The 22264-nt window shown below is 54.6% G+C and overlaps 1 protein-coding gene across 3 annotated transcripts in view; it reads right to left on the reverse strand.

Annotated features, from left to right (window-relative positions):
• ACE (angiotensin I converting enzyme) overlaps window positions 1–22264 on the reverse strand; it is a 28099-nt gene continuing 5835 nt past the window's right edge. Inside the window, exons 11-26 of one of the 3 annotated variants that reach the window (XM_036340683.1) lie at window positions 21910–22032; window positions 21340–21551; window positions 20558–20694; window positions 19663–19821; window positions 19253–19340; window positions 17210–17353; window positions 16843–17034; window positions 15546–15643; window positions 15186–15358; window positions 13174–13397; window positions 12719–12863; window positions 12318–12416; window positions 10288–10410; window positions 9796–9983; window positions 3914–4009; window positions 1–225 (exon numbers count right to left, since the gene is read on the reverse strand). In XM_036340683.1, coding sequence (XP_036196576.1) covers window positions 116–225; window positions 3914–4009; window positions 9796–9983; window positions 10288–10410; window positions 12318–12416; window positions 12719–12863; window positions 13174–13397; window positions 15186–15358; window positions 15546–15643; window positions 16843–17034; window positions 17210–17353; window positions 19253–19340; window positions 19663–19821; window positions 20558–20694; window positions 21340–21551; window positions 21910–22032 — 2311 coding nt within the window. In that variant the 3' untranslated portion in view covers window positions 1–115. The other 2 variants (XM_036340685.1, XM_036340686.1) reach the window with 2 other exon arrangements.

Genomic DNA, 22264 nt, shown 5'->3' on the forward strand with positions numbered 1-22264 from the left:
AAAGGGAAGATGGACAAGGAGGCTTAATGAGGTTTTGCTGGAATCCAGGTGAGAGGCTTGGAGTCCTGGGATGGTATGCCTTTGCCACTCAGAGCTGCAATGTCCAATGGGAGACTCATTGGCCACTGTGGCTGAAGGATGGGAGAGCTGCAAATGTGGCCTCCTTGAGGGGAGGGGGCAGAGTTGTCCTAGTTGTCTCCGTGTGGGGGGTGGGGGGCAGGGGGGCTGTGGAGAAAAGGTAGGGCTGTTTTTCATGGGCTCACTTTATGGGGTGCTGAATTCTGAGGAGGGACTAGGACAGTGGGACACTCATTCACTCACTCATTCAAACATTTTCCAAGTCCCCACTATGTGCCATGGTCTGTGCTGGCCACAGATGTTACACGGGGGTATAGTCCTGATAGGTGCCCTGCCCCTATAGAGCTGAAAGCTAGTAATGGGGACAAATAAGGACATTACAACTCAGCAACGTGGTGACAGAGACATCAGAGGAAGGTGCCGTGAAGCCTGTGGTTGAGCAAGAAGTGCGTGGGTTCGGTCACAAGTTAGGAAGACCTCTTGAAACCTGGGCAGAGGCAGGGCCCAGGGAAAACTCAGACCAGTGCCTCTGTCCCCTGAGCCCCTGACTTCTTTTTTTAAAAATATTTTTTTATTGATTTTAGAGAGGAAGGGAGAGGGAGAGAGAGAGATAGAAACATCAATGATGAGAGGAAATCACTGATCAACTGCCTCCTGCACTCGAGCCTGCAACCCGGGCATGTGCCCTGACTGGGAATCAAACCGTGACCTCTCTGGTTCATAGGTCAGCGCTCAACCACTGAGCCACACAGCTCCTGACTTCTTAATCTAGAGAGAGTCAGTCTCATCTTTGGCCACCCTCACACCAGCTCAACTGTGGTCCTGGTGCCTCCTCTCTGTGATGCTACTTCCCCCCAAAGCTCCCTAATCTCTGACAGGAACTGATTCTCAGCCTCCCCAGGAGCCCCTGGGGCCTCAGTTCAAACTCAGTTTGTCTCCATAGCAGGCAGACCCAGGCTGGAAAGAACGGGCTAGGAGGGGCAAGAGCAGAGGCCTTCCCTTCCTCTTCCCAGGCTTGTCCCTAGAGTCCTCCAACAGCATTCCCTCCCTGTTGTCCCCTCCTCCATTGAGTCTGGAAAGGTGCTGTTTGCCCTGTGCTCAATCCCCAGGGCAACAGACCAGGCAGCAGGTGTGTGTGTCCAACAAGGCCATCTCTGAAACTGAGTGGCTGGAGATGAGCTTTGTTTAAATATTCAAGAAGTCAATCATTAATCAAGCATGGCTTGATGCCCAGCTACCCACTGGCTCCATTTGGGAGGGCTTGGGCTGGGGCAGGGAGAGCCGTGGGCATTTTATGAGGCTACTTCATCTCAGATGGCTGGCAAGTAGCTTAGGGGGGGCTAGATAATGCAGCCTAACACAGGGCAGGCCAGAGGATCAGCAGAAAGATGTGCTGGCCAGTATACAGAGCACAGTGCTCATGAACTGGGCATCAAGGATTTGTACAGGAATGTCTGATTCTGCAGAAGAGGAGATGTGCACGGATAGGGCTACGTACCCTATGGTGCTCAGCAGTGGCTCCCTGCAGGGGTCAGGAGACAAAATGCTACCCTGTGCTCAGATGCCAGACTGGCATCTAGCTGGACAGTGCACAAGGAAGCAACTGGGGCATGGGCTGGGGCGTGGGCTATGGGCTTGGCTGAGGCTGCAGCAGGTGTAGACAGGGTCACACAGCAGCAGTGCTATACTCGTTCAAGCCAGATCATAGATGGACTAGAGGTTAGGGCTGGGTTAGGGTAGGAGCTGGCGCAGGGCTGGCTAGACCATTGAGAATCTGCTTCTTTAGAAAATCTTTTGCGGGGAGAGGGGAACAAGAGGTTTGACCCAAAGCCCAGCTGATGGCCTAGGTGAGCAGCTTCTGAGACTTGCAGAAGTGGCAATTGGGTGTTGCCCAGAGCTCTCAACTCTAAGGTGGCAGCAACAGGCCCATGGACAAGGTTAAGCCCATCATGGCTGGCTGGATGAGGCAGGGGGACTTTGGATATTTGGATCAAGTCCATTTAGACCCTCCATCCCCAGAAGAACTAGACCAGAGACTGGCTCAGGGCAAATACATTTAGGAAGGTGAGTAAAAAATACCAAAATCAAGTTTTAAGATATATTAGGCAAAAGAGCAGCCAAGAATCTTGCCCTGCCCTAGCCAGTTTGGTTCAATGGATAGAATGTCGGCCTGCGAACTGAAGGGTCCTGGGTTTGATTCCGGTCAAGGACACATGCCCGGGTTGCGGGCTCGGTTCCCGGTAGGGGGCATGCAGAAGGCAGCCGATCAATGATTCGCTCTCATCATTGATGTTTTTCTCTCTCTCCCTCTCCCTTCCTCTATGAAATCAATAAAAAAATATATATTTTTTAATAAAGTGGCAGTGTTTTCTCCATTAAAAAAAGAAAAGAATCTTGCCCTAATTCTTCTCTCATGCAAACACTTACCTACTCCTCCCTCCACAGCCCAAATTCCACTCTGCTATCATCTGTCCTTCTCAAAGCTCATGACATCCATTTTTCTCAGAGACCTCTCCTCTGCCCTCTGCCCAGAAAATGGTGTTTAAAATCCTAAACCTGGAAATCAGGGTCTTCCCTGAGCAGGAGTCTGGAAAGTCACGCATGAGGACTAGTGAGCAGTGGATCAGCAAAGGGTGGCAAGGCCCCTGCGTGCTTGGGTGCCTGGAAATCTGTGTGCCCCGGGTGGAGGAGAGGAGGGAAGTGGTGAGAATGATTGAGTCAAATATCCCATCAATCAAGTGGGATGAAGGCTCAGAATTAAAAGTGAGTTGATGTGTTGAAAACAAATGTCTGCTATTTTTTGCATTACTGTTTTTGGGAACAGAGATCTCTCCTTGGTCCCCCCCCCCGCATCTCTTCACCCTCTTTGCATGTTCACCAAAGCACTTTCCTACTGCACCAGCTCCTTTCTTATATTATGGTGACTGATTTATCCTGTGGCCCATTGCCCCCTGCTGGCTGCAGAGCAGGCTGGTGGGCATATATGCGCAAGTAAATGTTGGATGAATGAATGAATGATGGGCAGTCAGAGACATGAATGCAGACAGCAGAGAAGCTCCTTCTGTTCCGTGCATTCAGAAAAGCTCCAACCTGGGCAGTTGACCAGAATAAACCCCTGTAGTGTGAAAAGATGGAAAAGCAAATAGACGAGGGAGACAAGAGGCGAGCAAGGTGCACCCCTGCCTGGGAGCGAAGCCAGGGGCTCAGTCTTGCAGCTCCATCTGGCCTACTAGTTACTGACAAACTGCATGGAGGGATCACAGATATGCTCATTACATTTGCAAAGGATGTGAAATGTGTGGCTTTGTTAATCCTCTGGGAGACAGGACTAAAACTCAAAATGATCTTGACCAATTAGGGAAATGGACCTATGGAAATTAGCTGAAAATCAGTGGGGAAAAGACCATGTCAGTGGTTGGAGCGCTGGTCTTGAAACCAGTGGACCCAGGTTTAACCTCATCTCCTTTGATGGGAGCAGCAGTGGCCACGAAGTCCCAGTCAGCAGCCAGAGCTCTGGTGGAGGTTCCCACTGCAGGCTGGCCCTCGGAAACTGCGAGGACTCTCCTCCTCAGCCTCTGAAACCTGCCTCCCTCCCCCCTGCCTTCCCCTCGGGGACAGCACAGGTGCTTTAGAATACTCCTCTGTCCTCCACACAGGATCTGATATAAAAGCCCTAGGGGTTCCGGGGCGGCCCTCGGAAGGCTTGGGACCTGATGGTAAGAGATGGGAGGGGATGCAGGGGGATTAGGGCCTTCCTGGAAGTCCTTGGATGGTTCTCAAGTCCCCAACCTCCAACTCCCCAAGCTGGTCCTGCTGGCAGGGCCCAGACCTTTACCATATGTAGGGCACGTTGGCAGAGATGTGGAAATTGGCACTGGATCAAATTCATCCTCTGTTCGAGGGATGGGGACACTGGCCCTGGTGCTTCGACCTGGGGGAGAAGACAGGGGATGCTGCTCAGTGGGGTTCTCAGCTATCAAGACTGGACCCAGCGTGCAGAGGACACAATGCATTTTTACTTATCAAATAAATGAGTTGAAAACACATGGGACTGGGAATCAGAATAAAATAATAACAGCAGTAAACACTGACTGAGCGCAGCCTCTATGCTAGGAACTCTCAACACTGACCCTATTCTGGGGACACAGGAGGGAACCACCAGGCAAGGTCCCTACCTGCATCCTAATGATGGGGGCCAGTTTAGACCAGTCAACAGGTCATTTCGTCTAGCAAGCAGTACCAGGAATACAGTCACATCCCTGTGGCACAACACTGCTACGATTCTCATTCTACAGATGAGGAAACCAAGATTTAGAGGTCAGAGAACTGGTGGCAGGACTTGGAACTGGTCACTGACAGATCCCAATCTCTTTCAGGCTCAGGGTTGGTTTTGCCCTTCCAAGCTGTGTGACGGTGACTAATTGTCACTGAACCTTGTTGTCAAACGGCGTGGGGGCGGGGGGGCGGGGCGCGTCTGTAAAATCTGGATAAAATGACCAATCCTTGGGATGAGACAAAGTCTACGAAAAGGCTCATTGTTTTATTGTTGGCTCACTAGCACCTCTGGATCACCCTCTGAGCTTGACAGAGAGTTGGGAGGCTCCTCTCCCAGGTGACAGGGTTTTGTTCAAGGCCTGGAGACTTGCCACCCCTCTCCCTCAGCCCCTAGTCTCCACCATTCAGGCGGTGGTGGGTGTGTCCACAGAAGAAGGAAAAGGGCTCCTCCAGGTGCTTCCAATAGCTGGTGAGATGTGCCCTTAGGAAAGGTACAAGGTCAAGATTCTGACAATCCCACTGGTGAGACCTGGTCCTGATTTTGGCGCAGGGGTGGGAGGGTGAAAGGACAAAGGATTGAGTGCCCAGCTCTGCCACCCCAGGGCTGCTGTGTGGCCGTGAGGCTCATGTTCTTCCTCTATGAATGACTATGGGTTGTAAAGGCTCAAATAAACATAAAGGCCTGTGCAGAGCTAGCAGGCCCTTCATAGTCGCCCCAAACCATGCTGTGGCCAGAAACTTGAGCCATGGGCTAGCCTCACTAGATGGTTAAGGCATCTTCCCACCGGCCTCTGCTTCCTTCCTCCCCAGAGGATGCTTTGACCCTGCCCTGCCAACCTCGCTTCTGCCCTGGTTCCCCACCAGCCAGCCCATGAACCCCTGGGTGGGGGGAGCAGGTGCCTGGAGGCCTGGGGATTCCGGTCATCACCTCCTGGAGCTTGTCTGGCAGGGCTGCCTTGCCTATGTTCTGCAGCTTACTCAGCATGCGCTTCACGGTTGGGCCCTGGGCCCTGGGCCCTGGCGCTCTTTAACAGACAGGCCCGGGTGCCAAAGTACAGCATGTGCTGGGATCTCTCCTCCTTGTGCAGCTGGGAGGAGGGTCACCGTATTTGTCATGGGAAGTGAGGGGAGGGAGTAAGGGTCCCACTTTGAATTCCAGGGCCACAACCCCCCAACCTCCTCCCAGGGCCCACTTTAAGAGTTCAGAATCATTGAAGATTTGGTAAGAGGGAGAAGAGAGAAAGTCTGGGTTTCTAAAAGCAAGTAGGAAGTAGTTACAAGAGGAACGTAGTGAGAGATTCTTGCCCAGAGAGTGTGTAGTGTCACCAAGGGCATGGAGACTTGGGACTTCTCTCTTTCCTGTAGCTCTGGACAGGGGGCAGAGGTGTGGATCCCCCTACACACACACACACACACACACACACACACACACACACCTCCCGAGGCCCCTGAGCAAGGGGAGAAGGGGCTGGGATGCAAGTGCTATCCCATCTCTTCTTGATTTTTCTTGGTGATCCTGGTGACATAGTTGCAGATGGCCTCCATGAACTGGTTCCACACAGTCTGGGCTGTATGCTCATACAACTGAGGAATGACTTTGCCACGGTCTCATTGTAGAGCTTGTCTGCAGAGAAGTAAGTGGGCATTAAACTGTCCTGGGAGCGGCCTGCCCCTGCCTGGTCTCCTTGTCCGATCCCATGCACCACCTGAGCTCTGTTCACCCTCGCTCCATGGCAAGTAGGGAAGGTCCAGGGCAAGTCCATCTGTGTCCATGACCAAGAGAACAGCAAAGCTGGGTGGAGCTATAAGTCAGTCATGATCTGGCTCCATACTGTGACATCAGGGGCTAAAGGGTCAGCCAGGGAATGTCCGAGCTGGAAAGCCCCACCCACCTTCTGGTTTAACTGTCCCCATTTTACAGGTAAGGAGGCTGAGATCCACATGGTGAACATAGGACCTAGTTCACACAGCTAGTGAGTGACAGAGCCAAGAGGAGAATCAGGGCTCTTTTTTTTTTCTTTCTTTAGGAGAGGAAGGCGGGAGGGTGGGCAGGAAGAGTGAGAGCGAGAGATAGAGATAGAGATAGAGATAGAGATAGAGATAGAGATAGAGATAGAGATAGAGACAGAGATAGAGATAGATAGATAGATGATAGATAGATATATAGAGAGAAACATCGGTTGCCTCCCATCTATTGGTTGCCTCTCACATATGCCCTGACCAGGGATTGAACCTGCAGTCTGGGCATTCTCCTTGACTTGGAATTGAACCTGCCACCTTTTGGGGTACAGCATGACACTGCAACCAACTGAGCCACACCACCCAGGGCTACGATTCCTTCTCCAGAGTCACTTTCCTCCACACCCAGACTCCCTCCTCCTATGTCCCATTCATTCACCCTCCTCAGCCCGGTGCACCCACAGCCTCACACCCCTTCACACAAGTTGACATTATTACCAGAGAAACTGACCAAACAGCCCTCCAGTTATGACCTGTTATAATAAAAATTTAAAACATAACAGAAAAATCAGTGGCACTTCTGGTTAAACTGACTAAACTTTCAGGGAAATCCCTCCTCCAGTTTCAGTGATTCATAAAACACAGTATTTTTTTTTGTTAACTATAGTCACCATGTGTACATTATTATATCCCTGGACGTATAACCAGAAGTTTAGGCCTTTTGACCACCTTCACTCATTTCACCCACCCTCCCAGCTTCCACTTCTGGCAACTACCAATTTGTTCTCTTTATAAGTTTTTATTTATTTATTTTATCCCACATATAAGTGAAATCATACAGTATTTGTCTTTCTCTGACTTATTTCATTTAGCACAATGCCCTCAAAGTCCTTCCACGTTGTTGTATATGTAGTCACATTTTCATTGTCCATTCATCTGTCAAGTATGGGGGTTGGGAGCGGGTGGGGAGAAACTGCCAAGAAACCATAACCACCTTTGACCCACGTAGATAAAGAAAAGGCTGGTCATCCAGGAGCCGATGCCTGGCAGGCTCAGCACGGGGAAGGGCTCAGACTTGAGCCACCAGGAGTCTGAATGCTGGAATGACCTGTCTTCCTGCTGCCAACACCTCCTCTTCTGCCACCTTCCGGGTAGACTGGGTCTCCTCCCCATCACCCAAGGAGGCAGCAACAGGAAGTCTGAACAATTTAAATATTTCAAAAGGCCTAGTGGGTAAGGCTGGCCAGGCTGACCACAATGTTATGTTTCTTTGGCCTCGTTCTGCAGCTCAGACCTTTGGGTGTTGAATGCTAGTGCCCTCACCCTGCCCACACACTCTCACAGGCAGCATGAGCCTCTGCAGTTTGGGAGACAGAAAAGGGGATGATGTGACAATGACCTCTGCCTGGAAGACAAAGGGCTTTCAAAACATCAGGCTGGGGCGGGGGTAATTAAGTCTATTGATGGAGAGGCTTGGAACTATTTAGAGAATATGTTTATAAATTCCATTTCCCTAAGTAATTATAAACTTCCACCCTCTTGCATATCCCAAATACCTCAACTCCACATCCTGCCCATGGAACAGGGCTGTACAAACACGTCTACGTGCAACAAACACACACACACAGATACACGCAGATATATGCACACACAAGTATTGATACAAGCACACACATGGCAGCCGAAGATGGGGGAGCAAAAAGAATACTGGGGGACAGGTATTAGGGGGTGGATCTGGCAGGGGTCAAGGCGTCCATAAAGCTGGGAAGAGGCTCAGGGCAGAGGGTCCGGAAAGGGGGCCAGGCTGGCTGTGGAAGCCCATGGCCCTGGAAACTGACCCACTTCCACTTGGCTAGATTCTAGGTTTGGCATTTACATATTTGAAAAATACATCTGGTCCTGTTAGCAGGGAAAAGGATCCACAACTAAGTACAGTGTGATCCCATTCAAACTCTGGGCTGAGAAAAACGGGCTGGAAAGATATACACCAACATGTCAACAGTGCTTATCTCTTGGTATCAACATAAAGGGTTTTTATTTCTTTAAAGTCTGGATTTTACAAATTTTCTTCAGTAAACATAGATAAAAGCTATGAAAATGTGTCCCTCAAAATGACACTCCCTCAGATCCATATCAGCCTTCTGACGGGAGGCTCAGGGTGAGGGCATGCGCTGGGGCCACAGGCAGGGGCAGCTCCTGGCAGTTAATTGCTGGGTGGGCTCTGGCTCCTGCCCTGTGCCAGCATTTAGGGCCCTCCTCCAGCTGGGGCAAAGGGACCTGGCCGTGGGCCCCACGGGCAATACTTAAGCGGCTCTGTCCACTTACATACTGGTAAGTGGACATGGAGCTGGTGCGGGTAGGAGCTGGAAGGGTGGCCATGGGGCCAGTTCTGTGCCCTCAATGAGTCAGGCACAAGCAAAGCACCTTCCCCCAGGGGAGCCTCCCCGCTGGGGACCCGGCCATTTATGGGAACAGCTGGGAGAGGACTCCCAAAGCACATGGAAATGTGAGGTGGGAAGGCCAGAATGCCTGCTTCCCAGAGTGCTCCTGGGTTGGTGCCCTGGCCAGGCAGGGGCTGACTGCCAAGGCAGGACACGGGCTGATTGCCTGGGCTGGAGGGAAGGCGGCGTGGGCGCTGCTGGGTGGCGCCCAGGCCAGAGCTCTGGGGCATTTTCCCAGGCTCTTCTTGGAGGAGGATGAGGACACCCATTGAAGCGACCCGTTTGACTGCCAGGAGGTGGGAGAGCATCCCTGACCCTGTTCCTGACTTCCCAGCGAGGGACACAGACTCAGATGGGAGGGCAGGACCTTTAATTGTATTCACAGAGAGACTGGGAGGGGGTTCCTTGTTAGATGGCCTGGTGCCCAGGGGCGGGGGGGGGGGGGGGGGGGCAGGGGTCGCGGTGGCTCTGGGTCTGGAGGAAGGATTCTCAGCACAGGACTAGAGGCAGAAGGGGAGGAGGGTCAGGGCAGGAGGACGAGGGAGGGCGGGGTGAGCAGTGAGAGGAGTCGGGGTACGGGGGCCCACCCCGGGCCCCTATCCCAGTGTCTCAGTGGCAGATGCTCCCAGCTGGCCTGCTCAGCCCCTCATCTCAGGAATGTCTCAGCTCCACCTCGGAGCCGAACTGGGGCCCGCGGTGGGGCCGGTGCACGGTGTGGTGGCGGATGCTGAAGAGCCGCTGGGTGAGGCCCAAGGTGGCCACCAACAGGGCGACGCCCAGGAAGAGCAGCACCCACTGGCCCACACGGGCCTGCTGCTCCTCTAGGTTCAGGCCCAGGAAGTTGACTCGGCCATTGCCCAGGTAGGAGCCTTCTGTGCGAGCTGAGCAGGAGAAGCAAGGAAAGCAGGGCGGTGGGCAGGGCAGAGGGCAAGGCAGGGTGGCGGGCAGGGGCTGGGCAGGGGGCATTGCGGCCGGCTTCCCTAGGCTGCTCTAGGCAGGGGCTGGGGTGGGGCCACCGGGGCAGAGGAGGGGGTGCTGGTACCGGAGTCCGGAGTCCAGTTGTACTGAGGCCAGCCCAGCTGCTCCGCGTGCCTCCCGTTCTCGGTGAGGAGCCAGTCCAGCAGCGGCTTGAAGTAGTTCATGATGGCCGAGGCCGACATGTTGGGCTGGCCTGTGATCAGCTTCATGGCTTCGGGCCATGGCTTACTGTAGCCCAGCTTCATGGCGTCCCTGGGCAGCACCAGTGAAGGGACACCGAGTCAGAGGACTGACTGGTGGGGAGGCTCACTGCCCCTCCTGCCTCAGCCTAGCCTCCCTCTCCCCACCTCAGCAGCGGGGCTGGGCGAGGGGTGGCCTGGGCCCAGGAGGCTCTGGTTCCCTCCGGGGGAGGGCTCATCACCACTCATAGGCTCCACCTGGGAGTTCCCAGCCCAAGCACGAAACGGCAGGTGTTCCCAGAAGAGTCCCACGGGCTCCTCGAGGCTGAGGGGTCAGAGGGCAGAGAACAGCCACAGGAAGCCCAGGGCAGACTCACGCCAGGCGCTTCCCTGCCTCCTTGGACTGGTAGATGTCACACTGGTGCAGGGGGCCCTTGTGGCCAGCCGCCTGACACAGCGCCTCGTGGAACTGGAACTGGATGATGAAGCCCACGAAGTACCTGGAGGGGAGGGAGGCGTGGCTGGGGGGAGGAGCCTGTGCCACAGCCCCTGATACCCCAGCCTCCCACTGCAGCCCCTGATACCCAGCCTCCCACTGCAGCCCCTGATACCCCAGCCTCCCACTGCAGCCCCTGATACCCAGCCTCCCACTACAGCCCCTGATATCCCAGCCTCCCACTGCAGCCCCTGATACCCCAGCCTCCCACTACAGCCAGGGTGTCAGGGTGAACCCAGCCTGGCCTCCAGGCCCCCTTCACTCATGGGTGAGGAGGGTCAGGGCAGGCTGCTGTAGACAGCGAGGTCTCTGTGCAAGCAGAGACCAGGTGTTGCCCAAAGGGTCATGTCTGTCTGGCAGGGCTCTGAGCAGGGCAGCCAGCCCAGTGATCTCCTTGATCCCAAAGCAGCAGGGAGTCCCTGGTAGAAACCAGCTGGTCAAGACTGGAGCAACCTCTAAGTCTGCAGGGATTCTGAATGTCCCAAACAAACAACACAGGCCTCCCACTTTGAATGCTGGGCACAAGCCATGTGCCACTGACTTTCCTGGTGTTTCCTAAAAGTGCTTTGCCAAAGCTGCTGGTCAGAATCGGGAATGAGTCTCCTTCGCCCAGCCCTGCCTGGAGAATTATCTATGCTAAGCTCGGAAGCTAACCACGTGGGCCTGGCTTCTGTGTGAAAGTGAATGCCAGCTTGGAAGTCTGGAAACCAGTGGAGAAGGCGGGTGGAAGCCCTCCCTACAGGTCATCCTGGCACCCTGTCAAGGTCAGGCCTGTTCCCAGGTGTCCTTGAATCTCCTCGGTCCCCTGCCCACTGCTGCTCTCTGGAGCATCTGAGCAGGCTCTTTCCCTTGCTGGACCCTGGGGGACACAATTCACCCACTCCACACTTAATTAGACCTTGACTCTGTGCTGACGTCATGCTGGCTGCTGGGGTGGAAAGGCGGGCACAGTGGGCCCTCCATCAGTGGGCTTCCAGGGACCATAGGAGGCAGGTCTGGAGGAGGCACAGCCCTCCTGGGGCAGCCCTCACAGCCCTCTGCGCCTTGCCTCATGGTGGCCTGTGCTACCTGCAGTCCAGGGCACCTGGAACTCCACCCGAGGCCTCCCCAGACTCCTGCCGCCCAAGAGGACTCCAGATCCTGCAGTTACCCATTTAGCCCGTATACAGAGAGGGAAAAGGGCTGCACCGGACACCTTCGTGCTGCTGCGGCAGACTTATTGTGCCAGTGGGTTTACACATGGCACATCAGAGGGCAATTTAATAATGGTGGATTATGGCCACCATTTCCCAAGCCTGCTCTGTATTCGACAGTATGTTTGGAAGTTCACTTTTGCCACAATCCTGTGAAATCCCATTTCACAGGCAAGGAAATGATGTAGACACCGAGGAACATACTTAAGGAAAAAAAAAAAAGAGTGGGGACAAGATTTGAACCCAGTTCTGTCTGACTCCAAGCCCAGGACTCCATACCTCTACCAACACAGCCTCCCAATCTAACTGGGTCTCTACTCCTAGTTTTAGTGTATCGAAGGTCTTCCAGGAACAACTCACATTATATCACAGGCAACATGTTCACTATATAAAGTAAAGGAATCACAATCTTGTCAAGAACAAAACCAGAGGAGCAGTGCTCAGGGCATGATCTAGCCATGGGTCACAGTTAATAATGTTAACTACCCAACCCAGGTCTTGTAACCATCAACCAGTTATAGTAGAATTTCTGTTTTCAACTGTGTGCAGGGTAGAAGCTCTCAACATATAAAAAAAGTGAAACAGTGGTCAGCCCTGGTTGCAGGTGAGTGGCTCAGGCACACTGTCCAGTGCAGGCAGATCTCCCAGGTCGCCCTGACCTCACGTGGCAGCAACAGCAGTTTGGACACTGAGCGGCCTCCTCCCCTTCCCTTGTTACCTGATGTAAGGCACACTTGAAGGAATGTGGAACTTGGCCCCTGGGTCAAAGTCGCCTTGAGACCTGGTCACTGGCGGACAGAGGCCCTGGTACTTCAGCCTGTCAAGGTGGAAGACAGATTGGAGAAAGGGTATGGGGGAGAATCAAGCCAGGGAGGGTTGGCATTTTTGACTTAAAGGATGGTCTCTGCACCTGGGGCTGCCCTGGGCATTGCAGACTCCAGCGTGCACTGTCTCTGTGCACAATCACCCCTACGTATCCCATCACTTACACACAAAGACCCAGGTGCACATGTACACATACAAATGCACACTTAGATGCTATATACAGAGACACACAGGAACTCACAGACACCCATGGAGACGCCCCCAACCCACACCCCCACAGGAATGTTCTAGAACCTGAGGCTCCACCACTCCTGGTTGTAGTTCTCCTTGGTGATGCCTCCATCAAACACCCTCCAGCGCCACTGGTCAATGAGGTAGCTGAAGGGGATAAAGGCGACCTTGTCGAGTGCTGTCTTCATCAGAAAGTTGATATCTTGCTCTGCCAAGGAAAGGGATTCCAAATCAGATCCTCACCTGCCTCCTGCCATGTCCTAGCAGCTTGGCTGTGATGGGTGTGCAAAGGGTGGCGAGGGAAGGAGTGAGCTGTACCCATCTGGCTCCTGTGACCTGCCTCTTGGCATGGTCTGTGGGTTCCATCCTCCTGGCTTACCCTGCTGGGGGCCTTCTTTTTCCCCATTGCTCTGTCCCAGCCTCTGCCTATGGGCCATTAAGTCCCCTCTCCCCACCTAACAAGCTCACTGCCCCTTCCTGGTCCCTCAGCCCACCAGGATCTCCTGTTCTTCTCTTACCGTAGCTGCCACCATCACTATTCATCAGGTTGATGCTGTGTAGGTGCTTGGGGGTAGACACGGAGAGGGCCAACACATCCCCAATGGCTTCGTGAAAGCCAGGGTTGGCACCCTCCCGGAAGGTCACAGGCAAGTGCTTGTACTGCATGAAATACTGTATGTGGCCCATTTCATGGTGGGCCACCACCAGGTCCTCCATGCTCACAGTGGTACACTGCTTGATCCTGGGAACATGGGGATGGGGAGAGGGTGTGAAAGGGGACAGCAAGGATCCCTGAGGCAAAGGGACCTGCTGTTCTTATTGCAAACAGACCCCCACCACTGCTGTAAGAAGAGAACACAGCATTATGGGAAAGAAAACCAAGAGGAAATCTGGAGTGAATATGAGGAAGAGGGAATCTGGGGGTTGGAAGCCCCTAGAGTATAGTCACTCAGGACATTCCTCCGCCTCCAACTTTTGTGAATAACTCCAGCCCACATGGCCATGTTGCTTTCTGACTGTGCAAAGTAGTTGTTCTAGAGGCATTGGGACACTCCTTTATGGTCAGTGTAGGACTTTCTAGAATGTGGTTTCTGTGATTTCTCATGCACATGTTTTTGCTCTCCCTAAAGGAAACACCAGTGTCTGAGCTGTTCTGTATCTCATGTACCCAACACCAGCAAACATATTTACGACTTTTTATGGCCAGGACTGAAATGACATCTGCAGCGCCGTCCAAGCCAGAGGTTCCAGCTTTCTCCACCTTTCCTCATTCTCTTTTGAGAGCCAATGAAATTCTCCCTTGGATCTAAGCAGAGCCTTTCAGGTCAGTTTTTTTCTGCCATTCTATTGGGAAGGGGAAGAGCCACCCAGCATCTTGGTGACAATGAGGCTTGCATTTGTCCACCTTCTCCTATGACTCTCATATAAGGGAGGACCCCTAAAAGCGCTTCCACCTCTTCTCATGCCTTTGAAGGAAAGACCCAAGGCCAGTGATCCTGTGAACGCTCTCTGTGTCCACTTTTCTCATAAGAGACACTTCATCTGCTGTCACAGATCATTTTTACCACTTTCCCTCCCAAGGAGTGGGGTCTTCTTTCCCTTCTCTTCAATCTAGGTTGGCCTTGCTTTAGCTAATAGGATCTGTACTTGCTTTGGACTTAAGCGTTAAAAGACCTGGCTGTTTCTGCTTTTGCTTTGGGGGATGCCAGCTACCAGGTAAGAAATTCTACTGCCTGACTGCCATACTGTGAGGAAGCCCAAGCTAGCATGGAGAGAGAAGTCACCCACCAGCCCCCAGCTGTCCAGTCATCCCGACCCAGGGACTCAACGTGTGAGTAAAAAAGCCAGCTTGAACATTCCAGCCCCAGCAAGTGCCACATGGAGAAAAACTGAGGAACCAAACCAATAGCTAAAACCAAGGCCACAGGCAGATGGCCTCACTGAGCCGCTCCAGCCATCTCCAGCCATCAGAGCTACCCTAGCTGAGGTCTCCATCACTGCAGAGCAGGGACTAACCATTTCCACTGTGTTGCCTGACCGATGAAATCATGAGGATAATCAAATTGTTGTTTTATACCGCTAAGTGTTGACGTGGTTTGTTATATAGCAACAGATAACTGAAACATCCTCTGATGAAGATAGCTTCTGAGCCTCAGTGAAGGTGGATCTGTGCAAAGTCACCCATGTCCTCATGTGTCTCCCTGTGTCAAGGCACATGCACCCAAGGAGAGGGCTATCTGTATGCAGGGGCCTCCCCAGAGTGAGGGAAGGCTGGGCAGCTCACCCCCAGGACTGGGATCTTGGGTACTGACGGCTGACCAGGCTGGCAGAGCTGGCTGGCATTTGAAAAGACTCTCACAGCCAGAAGCCAGTGGCCAAGCTGAGGCCAGGGCCCATACTCTGGACCTTCCATCTCAACTCTGGCCTCTGCACCTGTTTCTGCTCGCTCTGGCTGAAAGGGCACGCAGTGGAGCCTTTACTTGGCTCCTCCCCTTGCCTATGGACTCAGGGTGAAGTCCCTTGAACGTACCTGAAGTCGTTGCCATTGAAGAAGTCCCAGGCAGAGGCATGGCACACCACCTCCCGCCCGTCGGTTGGCTTCTCCAGCATCGATTTGTTCCAGAAGTCAGGGGGCACAGGCAGCAGTCCCAAGGAGATGAAGAAATTGTTTGCTTCCTCAAACATCCTTCTGGGTGTCCAGCCCTGCAAACCGAGGGAGCTCTGCCCAAATTGGGGACAGACTGTGTGCCCCAGCGGGGGAGGGTGCTGGGAGAGGGCCAAGCTGAAGGAACGGGCTCAAAGGGCCCATCCCCCAGGGCAGGGCCTTCCCGCCCCTGTGCCCTGGGCCCCTCTGGGGGAGCAAGAGTGTCCAGAGAGGACAGGTGCAAACCTGCTTTATCATGGCCTCCGTGGCATCCATCTTGGGGGCTGAAGGGAAGGGAACCACCAAATCATAGATGTTGGACCAGGTCTGTGCCCACATGTTCCCTGGAGACGGGTAGGGGAAGAGACAGGAGAGATAGATATTACTTCTTAGGCTCAGCACCATCATGCAGGGAGAGGGAAGCAGATCCCAGTCTTGCTGATCGTAATGTATCTCTTCAGTTCCTGCTGTTTGCAAATTGTGCCGGGTATCTGACATTCATTATCTTCAGTCCAGCCCACTTTCCTGGCTCATGGGTGAGATCCTTGTGGCCATCAAGGAGTCAAGGTGGTCCTTTGACCAGTGAAGACCAGTGTCCCTAGCAACTGTGTACAAATGCAGAAGTTTTGGAACATCTACGCGCACGTGGCCACCACTTACTGAAAGTCAAGTCCCATGGCTCCTAAGTGAAGGGGCTAGGGCTTAAAGGCAGGCAGGCAGGCTGCACTCCTGGCCAGCCACTACTGCATCCCCTCCACGTTGCCTGAGGTTGGCTTATGCAGTCCCACCCGCCTTCAGGAGAGGTTGATGCCTTTGCCCTTAGGACACGAGAGGACTGGAGAAAAGGAAGATATTCAGAATGCATGGAAAGGTCCAGAATCATTCACAGACTAAAGAGATTAAGCTTGCGCTGACACGAGGTGGAGTCTGAAGTACAAAGTAGTGAGTGTCTCCCATTGCCTACTCCGTATGTTAAGGGCATTGAATTTCCAAGCCCTGAAGAGAGGGTCCAACAGTTGAGGTGGATCTATACTCCCAGTGTTCTCTGGTCTCCTAACTCCCTGAGACTGAACGCTGTGTCTGCCTTCGCCTCCCTGCCACTACTTTCTCCACCTGCCAGCGCGCCTCATCTATCAAGGCTGCGCTTACCCGCCACCCCTTGGACAGGCCTCAGCTCCCCCCACAGCCCCTTCCTCACCCTCTGTATCATGCTGCCTTGAGCTGTGATGGGTAATGTGGGCTTCCTGTGGCAAGATCATGAATTGCCCGCCTCCCCACTGTCCCATTCATGGGACTTGCACCATGTGTATCTGTAGCAAATATGATACCAAAGGCAAGCAGGCGCTCTTCTCCCCAGTGCCACCCCCACCGACTCAGCCTCGGCAACGTTTCCTCCAGGTTCAATCCTTTTGCTCTCCCAGCCTGCAGTGCCCGCTGCAGACCTTCCCCTGCCTGTCCTCTGCTCTCTGGCCAGCTCTGGCCCCACCCTCCCTCACACTGGCACTGTCTTGTCTCCTCCTAAAGGTCCAGCGCCTGCCCTTACCCAGCAGATGAGCCGGAATGGGGCCCTCCAGGTTGATGTGCTGGGGCCCGTAGTGGCGGTGCAGCGCCCGGCGCACGTAGGCGTGCAGGTTCAGGTAGAGCGGCTGCAGCTCCTGGAAGAGACGCTCCAGGTCTTGCTCCAGAGTTGGCATTTCGTACATAGATCTCCACGAGTCCCCTGTGTCTGCATACCCTGCAGAGGGGACAGAGCCAGGATCTCCAACACCTGACCATCCCCTGAGCACTCCCGCCACCACCACCTCCTCAGGGACCTTCGTCTCATCGGGCTTAGGGTCTCCGAGGACCTCTCTCAGGGCCCCAGCGGGGCAGGGACCAGAAAGCCAGTGATATTGGTAGGAGGGACTCACCATTGAGCCGGGCAGCCTTGTTGGAGAGTTCCACATATTTGGGGAAAAAGGGGAGGATGGCTCTTCCCACCTTGTCTCGCCAGCTCTTCCACGCCCATAACAGTTCTTCATATTTCCGGGATGTGGCCATCAGATTGGTCAGATCTGGGGGAGGGCGGGAGGGGGTGTTTACTGGCTTGAGCCCCTAGCCCTCGGCGCACCTCCCACCTCCTGCTAAGGTGGACTCAGCACAGGAGTTCAGAGCTGGAATACAGCTGCACAGGTGGCAAGGCGAGTGAATGGGAGGTAGGGCGGGCCCTTTCTAAGGGGCCTGCAGGGTGACAGGCCCGGGGCGTGGCGCTGCATGGACACCACGTCCGGCAATCGCAAGTTTCCAATGTGCTGTTTTCACATGAGCAGTGAGGTGGCATGGCTGGGTCCTCAGCCGGGAAGTGGCCGAGCTGGGGCACAATCCAAAGGCCCAGACTCCAGAGCGGCTGCCCAGCCCCTGCCTGGGAGAAATGGCCTGGGGGTCACAAGACCTGAGTTCTCGTTCTAGTCTCTACTGACCCCAGATTACCTCGCAAGTCTCGGGGGATAATGCCGGCCCTCCCAGGGGAGCCAAAGCTCAAACGTGAGGCCCCTGAGCAGGGAGTGTCCGTCATTCCTTTCTGTGTCTCCACGGGGCTCAGGGCATCTTTCAAACTGTAATCGAACTGGATTGAATAAAAGAATAGCATCGCCAGGGAGCCAGAAGTCCGGTTTGTGTCCTGTCAAAGCCACTGTGACTCCTTGATACGGATTGCATGGAGCTGACATCCGTGTCAGAGCCGGCGGCTCAGTTCCAAAGCCCCACTCAGACGGACGCTGGCCTCCCTCCCTGCCCTGCCGAACCGGACGACTTTGGACAGCGTGTAAGGTTGTCCACACCACATTTTGTTTATAAAAAATTGTCTTTTGAGAATTTCACGTCTGCCCTCTGCTGACGTGAGTGTTCTGTGTTTGTGGATGTTTCATATTTTTACTAATGGCAGTGACCTGAGGACCTAGCCCTGGATTAAGAGGTTAATCCATGGGTGGTGGGGAGGACTACAGCTACATTCCCTTTAATGCTCTTCTCCGTAAACACACGCAGACACATACGCTGCACACGCACATCGCACATGTGCACACGCACACATGCGCACGGCACATGCCCCTCCAATACTTTGCGTGCCTACCCATATACACAACCGGTAGGCCAAACCCTGTCCATGGACGCTATTTCTCTCTCCTGTTTACTTTCCATTTCCCCTTCTATTTGTCATTGTTCGAACGTGGGAGTTGGGCAGAGGGCCAGGAAGAGACTGTTTCTGGGTGGAGATTCCTTAGAAATAATGTTTATGCCTTTGTCTCCCCAACCCTGGAAGGGTGAGCCAGAAGGGGAGGGGTGTGCCCATCTGGATGTAGGTACGTGGGTGTTCAGGGTGAGCTCTTCCAAAGGGGAGAAGGTAAGAAGGACCCACCAGTGTGGCCAGAGAAAGGGACAAGCAACCATCAGTCCACTCTTTCCAGCAGGAAGTGGCGGTCGAGGGAGTGAAGTGGGAACAGCCTGGATCATGGAAGCGGTTTCTGGGGGGGGGGGGGGGGGGGGAAGGGAGGTGCCAGAGACGGTGGGGAAGCTGTGGAAAGGATCAAGAAAGGAGCACGAAGGGGAGGTGTCTAGAGTTCCTGTTCTGATTTGGGAGTCCGAGTCCTGGTTAGACAAGTTTGAGAGACTCCCTGCTGGGAGTGCAGGGAGCAGGGAGGGAGAGGAGATCCCAGAGGGGTCCTGGCCTGGTGGGAGCCCGGTGGGCGGGCAGGGCAGTCAGTGGCTTAGGGCGGAGAGGAAGTCGGTGCTGGTTGAGTGGTGGCAGGGAGGCCCCGCTGGTGGGAAACACCAGGGAGGTGAGTTTCCTGGGCATGCTGACCCCACCAGATAGGAGCACCTAAACACCTTTTCACCGGCCAGCACCCCCAACACTGCGCCAACCCCAGCCCCCGCCCGCCCCGAAACCCTCCCTCTCCTTCCCCATGTGCGCTCACTAGGCTCCAGCTGCAGACAAGTGCCGTTGGGGAGGCACACGGAGGCCACGCTGTAAGTGGTTTCCATGGTCAGCAGGATCTGGTTATACTGCAGGAGGAAGAAAAGAGGCAGCGAGCTGCACCCCTTTGCTGCCTGCGCCGCCCGGCACCATCGCAGTGTGTGTGTGTGTGTGTGGGGGGGGGGTGTCAATGGACCTGGGAGCGCCTGGTCCCAAAGATACTATCTTCTCAGTTATTCTGTAGACACACTGACAAGGCAGATGGTACGGCTTGACAAATCCAGGAAGAGCGGCAGCATAAAGGCCAGACCCTGTACTAGGCTCACTCTGAGCTGGGACCTGGTCCTGACCTTGGGTCCTCCACTCCCTGCCCTCTCCCCGCCTCCCACCCACTCCCCAAGCTACACATACCTCCTCCAGCTCCGCGGTAGGCAGCGCTGCCCGCTCTAGGTCCTGAATCTTGTATATCATCCGCTTTAGGGTGGTGTTTTGGAAGTAGGTAATGTCAAAATGCCTGGCCCGGGTGCCAAACTCTACGGTGTGGTTTGCCATCTGTGTGTTCTTCTCCATCTGAAAGTACAGGGGGAACCGTGCTGTGGGGGGAGCCAAAGGGACTGGGGGTGGTAGTAGGGAGGGCAGTTTTATCAAGTTGTTGCCTTTGCCTATAAAGACCCTCTTCAACCTGGACTGTCTATTGCCCTAGATGCAGTCCATGCCCCTCAACAGATGCCCACAGACATATCCTGGCACGGGAGAGAAGGGGAACCCCACCCCATATCGTAAAGGCAGTTAGGATGAAGGTAGCTTGCTGTTAGCGCGGTGACTGAGCCTCAGGGTCCCATCTGTAAAATGGAAATAAGATCACTGGTTTTGCAAGGCTGTTGAGGAATAAATGAAGCCACAGATGTGAAGGGCACGGAACCCTGGCCAGCTCACAATGGTCTTCAAGAAATGTTGGTTCTCTGTGGCTCACCTTGGGATAATCTGCACTCCCCACGCAAGTCGGGAAGGGGGTTGGAGGGAAGGGTAGCCCTGGCTGTGGTAGCAAACAGGGGCTTTGCATCTTTTAGAAAACTGACTTTAGCATCACTTATTTGTGTACAAATTATTCTTTCAGTAACAACAGATTGGTAAGAGATACAACTTGTTTAGGCGTTGAGTAGAGGCCCATCCAAACCTGAAAATGAGTATTGTTTTAAATATTCCATCTGGATTTTTCACAAATTCCGGCAGCCTCCCTGCACTGAGGGGACCCAGGGGAGAGGGGGAGGGGGCCTTGCACTGTGGGCGTGGAGTGGGCCCCTACCAGGATCATGCTGGTCTCTCTGCTGATGTTGGTGTTGTAGTTCCAGTTGGCCTCCGCATATTCATTCCACACCACCAGGGATTTCTTGTCATAGGCCTCCAAAAATTCTCTGGCCGTCACTTCATCCGTCACCAAAACTGTGGGACAGAGCGGAGGGAGACAGCCCGGCTTCCCCATGCCCTCTCCTGTAGTTGTGCTGAGTTGCTCCCCCGCCTCCCTCCTCCCTGCCCCCTCAAGGCCCTGCCCCATCCACCCACTGGTCCCGCTTGGGCTGTGGGTTGTCTGGCTGCTGGTTGCTGCCTGGTGAGTTGCTGTCTGGATTCTGGTTGTTCCATGGTTGGTTGTCACCTGGGTGACCTCCTGGCTGAGGACCACCAGCAGGGGGTGCCCAAAGCAGAGCAGGAAGAGGAAGAGGAGGCTGGGCAGTCCTGGAGCAGCCCAACCTTGGCCCATGGCCGCAGGAGACCAGAGCCCTGCAGCCACCGCCCCCGGCCAATAAGAGCGGAGCCTGCAATGTGACCTCATAGAGCAGTGTGATGCGTCAGCCTGCCTCCGGGGGACCCTCAGGGGGGGGAAAACCCTCTCTAAAATGCTGGGGGAAAGACGGCCCCATTCCCACCCCAGGGCCCTACTGATGAGTGAAGGGGTGGCCTGGCCCTCCAGAGCTGGGCACCAGGGCCCAGCAGGGGGAGCTGACCAGGAACTGGAACAGGGGCCTGGCCTCCAGAGCCCAGAATGGAGAATGTGCCTTAGGCCTGCCCCACTCTCGCTCAGAGCTTTACCAACGTTGTCTGGGTAATTGTTGGGCAACGGAGGCTGCCACTGAAACTCTGGCCAGCCCAGGACCTCGCCGTTCCGCTGGTTCTGCTCCTGTAGCCACTGGCTGACTGGCTGGAAGTAGTTGAGCAGCGGCTGAGCATCCAGGGCATCAGTGCCTATCGCTTCCTTCAGCACCTCCTGCCAGGGCCGCGAGGAGCCCACCTGCATCACCTTCCTGCCAGGCAGAACGGGCACCATGGACACAAGGGCCTCAGGCCAGTGTCCACTATTGGCCCACCTGCCCCACCTCCGGCCACTTTTGCCCCCACCGGATTGCAAGAGCAGTGGCATCAAGACTCTGGGACCTAGGATCTCCATGAAGGGGGCTGGGGACATTGCCCTTGGGGCCTCAGATCTGGGCACACTGAATACATATTTGATGCGAGAAAGAAAGCAGGGGGTAGGGAAGACAGGCGCCACCCAATCAGGCTGGCCCTGAGGGGTCCCGTGGAGCAGCCAGTTGCCTTCCAGACATACCCTTCACCAGCCCCTCCTCTAACCCTCCCACGCGCCCGCCATTTTCTCCCACACACCGGAGCGTGTCCCCTGCCTTGGTGGACTGGTAGATGTCACACTGGTGCAGTGGGCCCTGGTGGCCTGCCTCCTTGCACAGGGCTTGATGGAACTGGAACTGCAGGATAAAACTCACAAAGTACCTGAAGGCACAGGGCGGGTGTTCAGGGGGCTGGTGAGGGCCCCTTGCCCAAGCACCATCCAGCTTCCCACAGGGCAGAGGGGAGACAGGGGCCACCTGGGGAGAAGGGAGAACCAAGCCTGGCTCTGGGGAGGGGCCCATTTGAATTCCAGGAAAGAGTGTGGGGATAATCCCTGGGCATGGGACGGGGCCAGAACCCCAGGAGTAGAGGGAAGGGGACGAAAGGTGGGACA

Source organism: Myotis myotis, unplaced genomic scaffold, assembly GCF_014108235.1.
Source record: "Myotis myotis isolate mMyoMyo1 unplaced genomic scaffold, mMyoMyo1.p scaffold_m19_p_17, whole genome shotgun sequence".
Lineage (NCBI taxonomy): Eukaryota > Metazoa > Chordata > Mammalia > Chiroptera > Vespertilionidae > Myotis > Myotis myotis.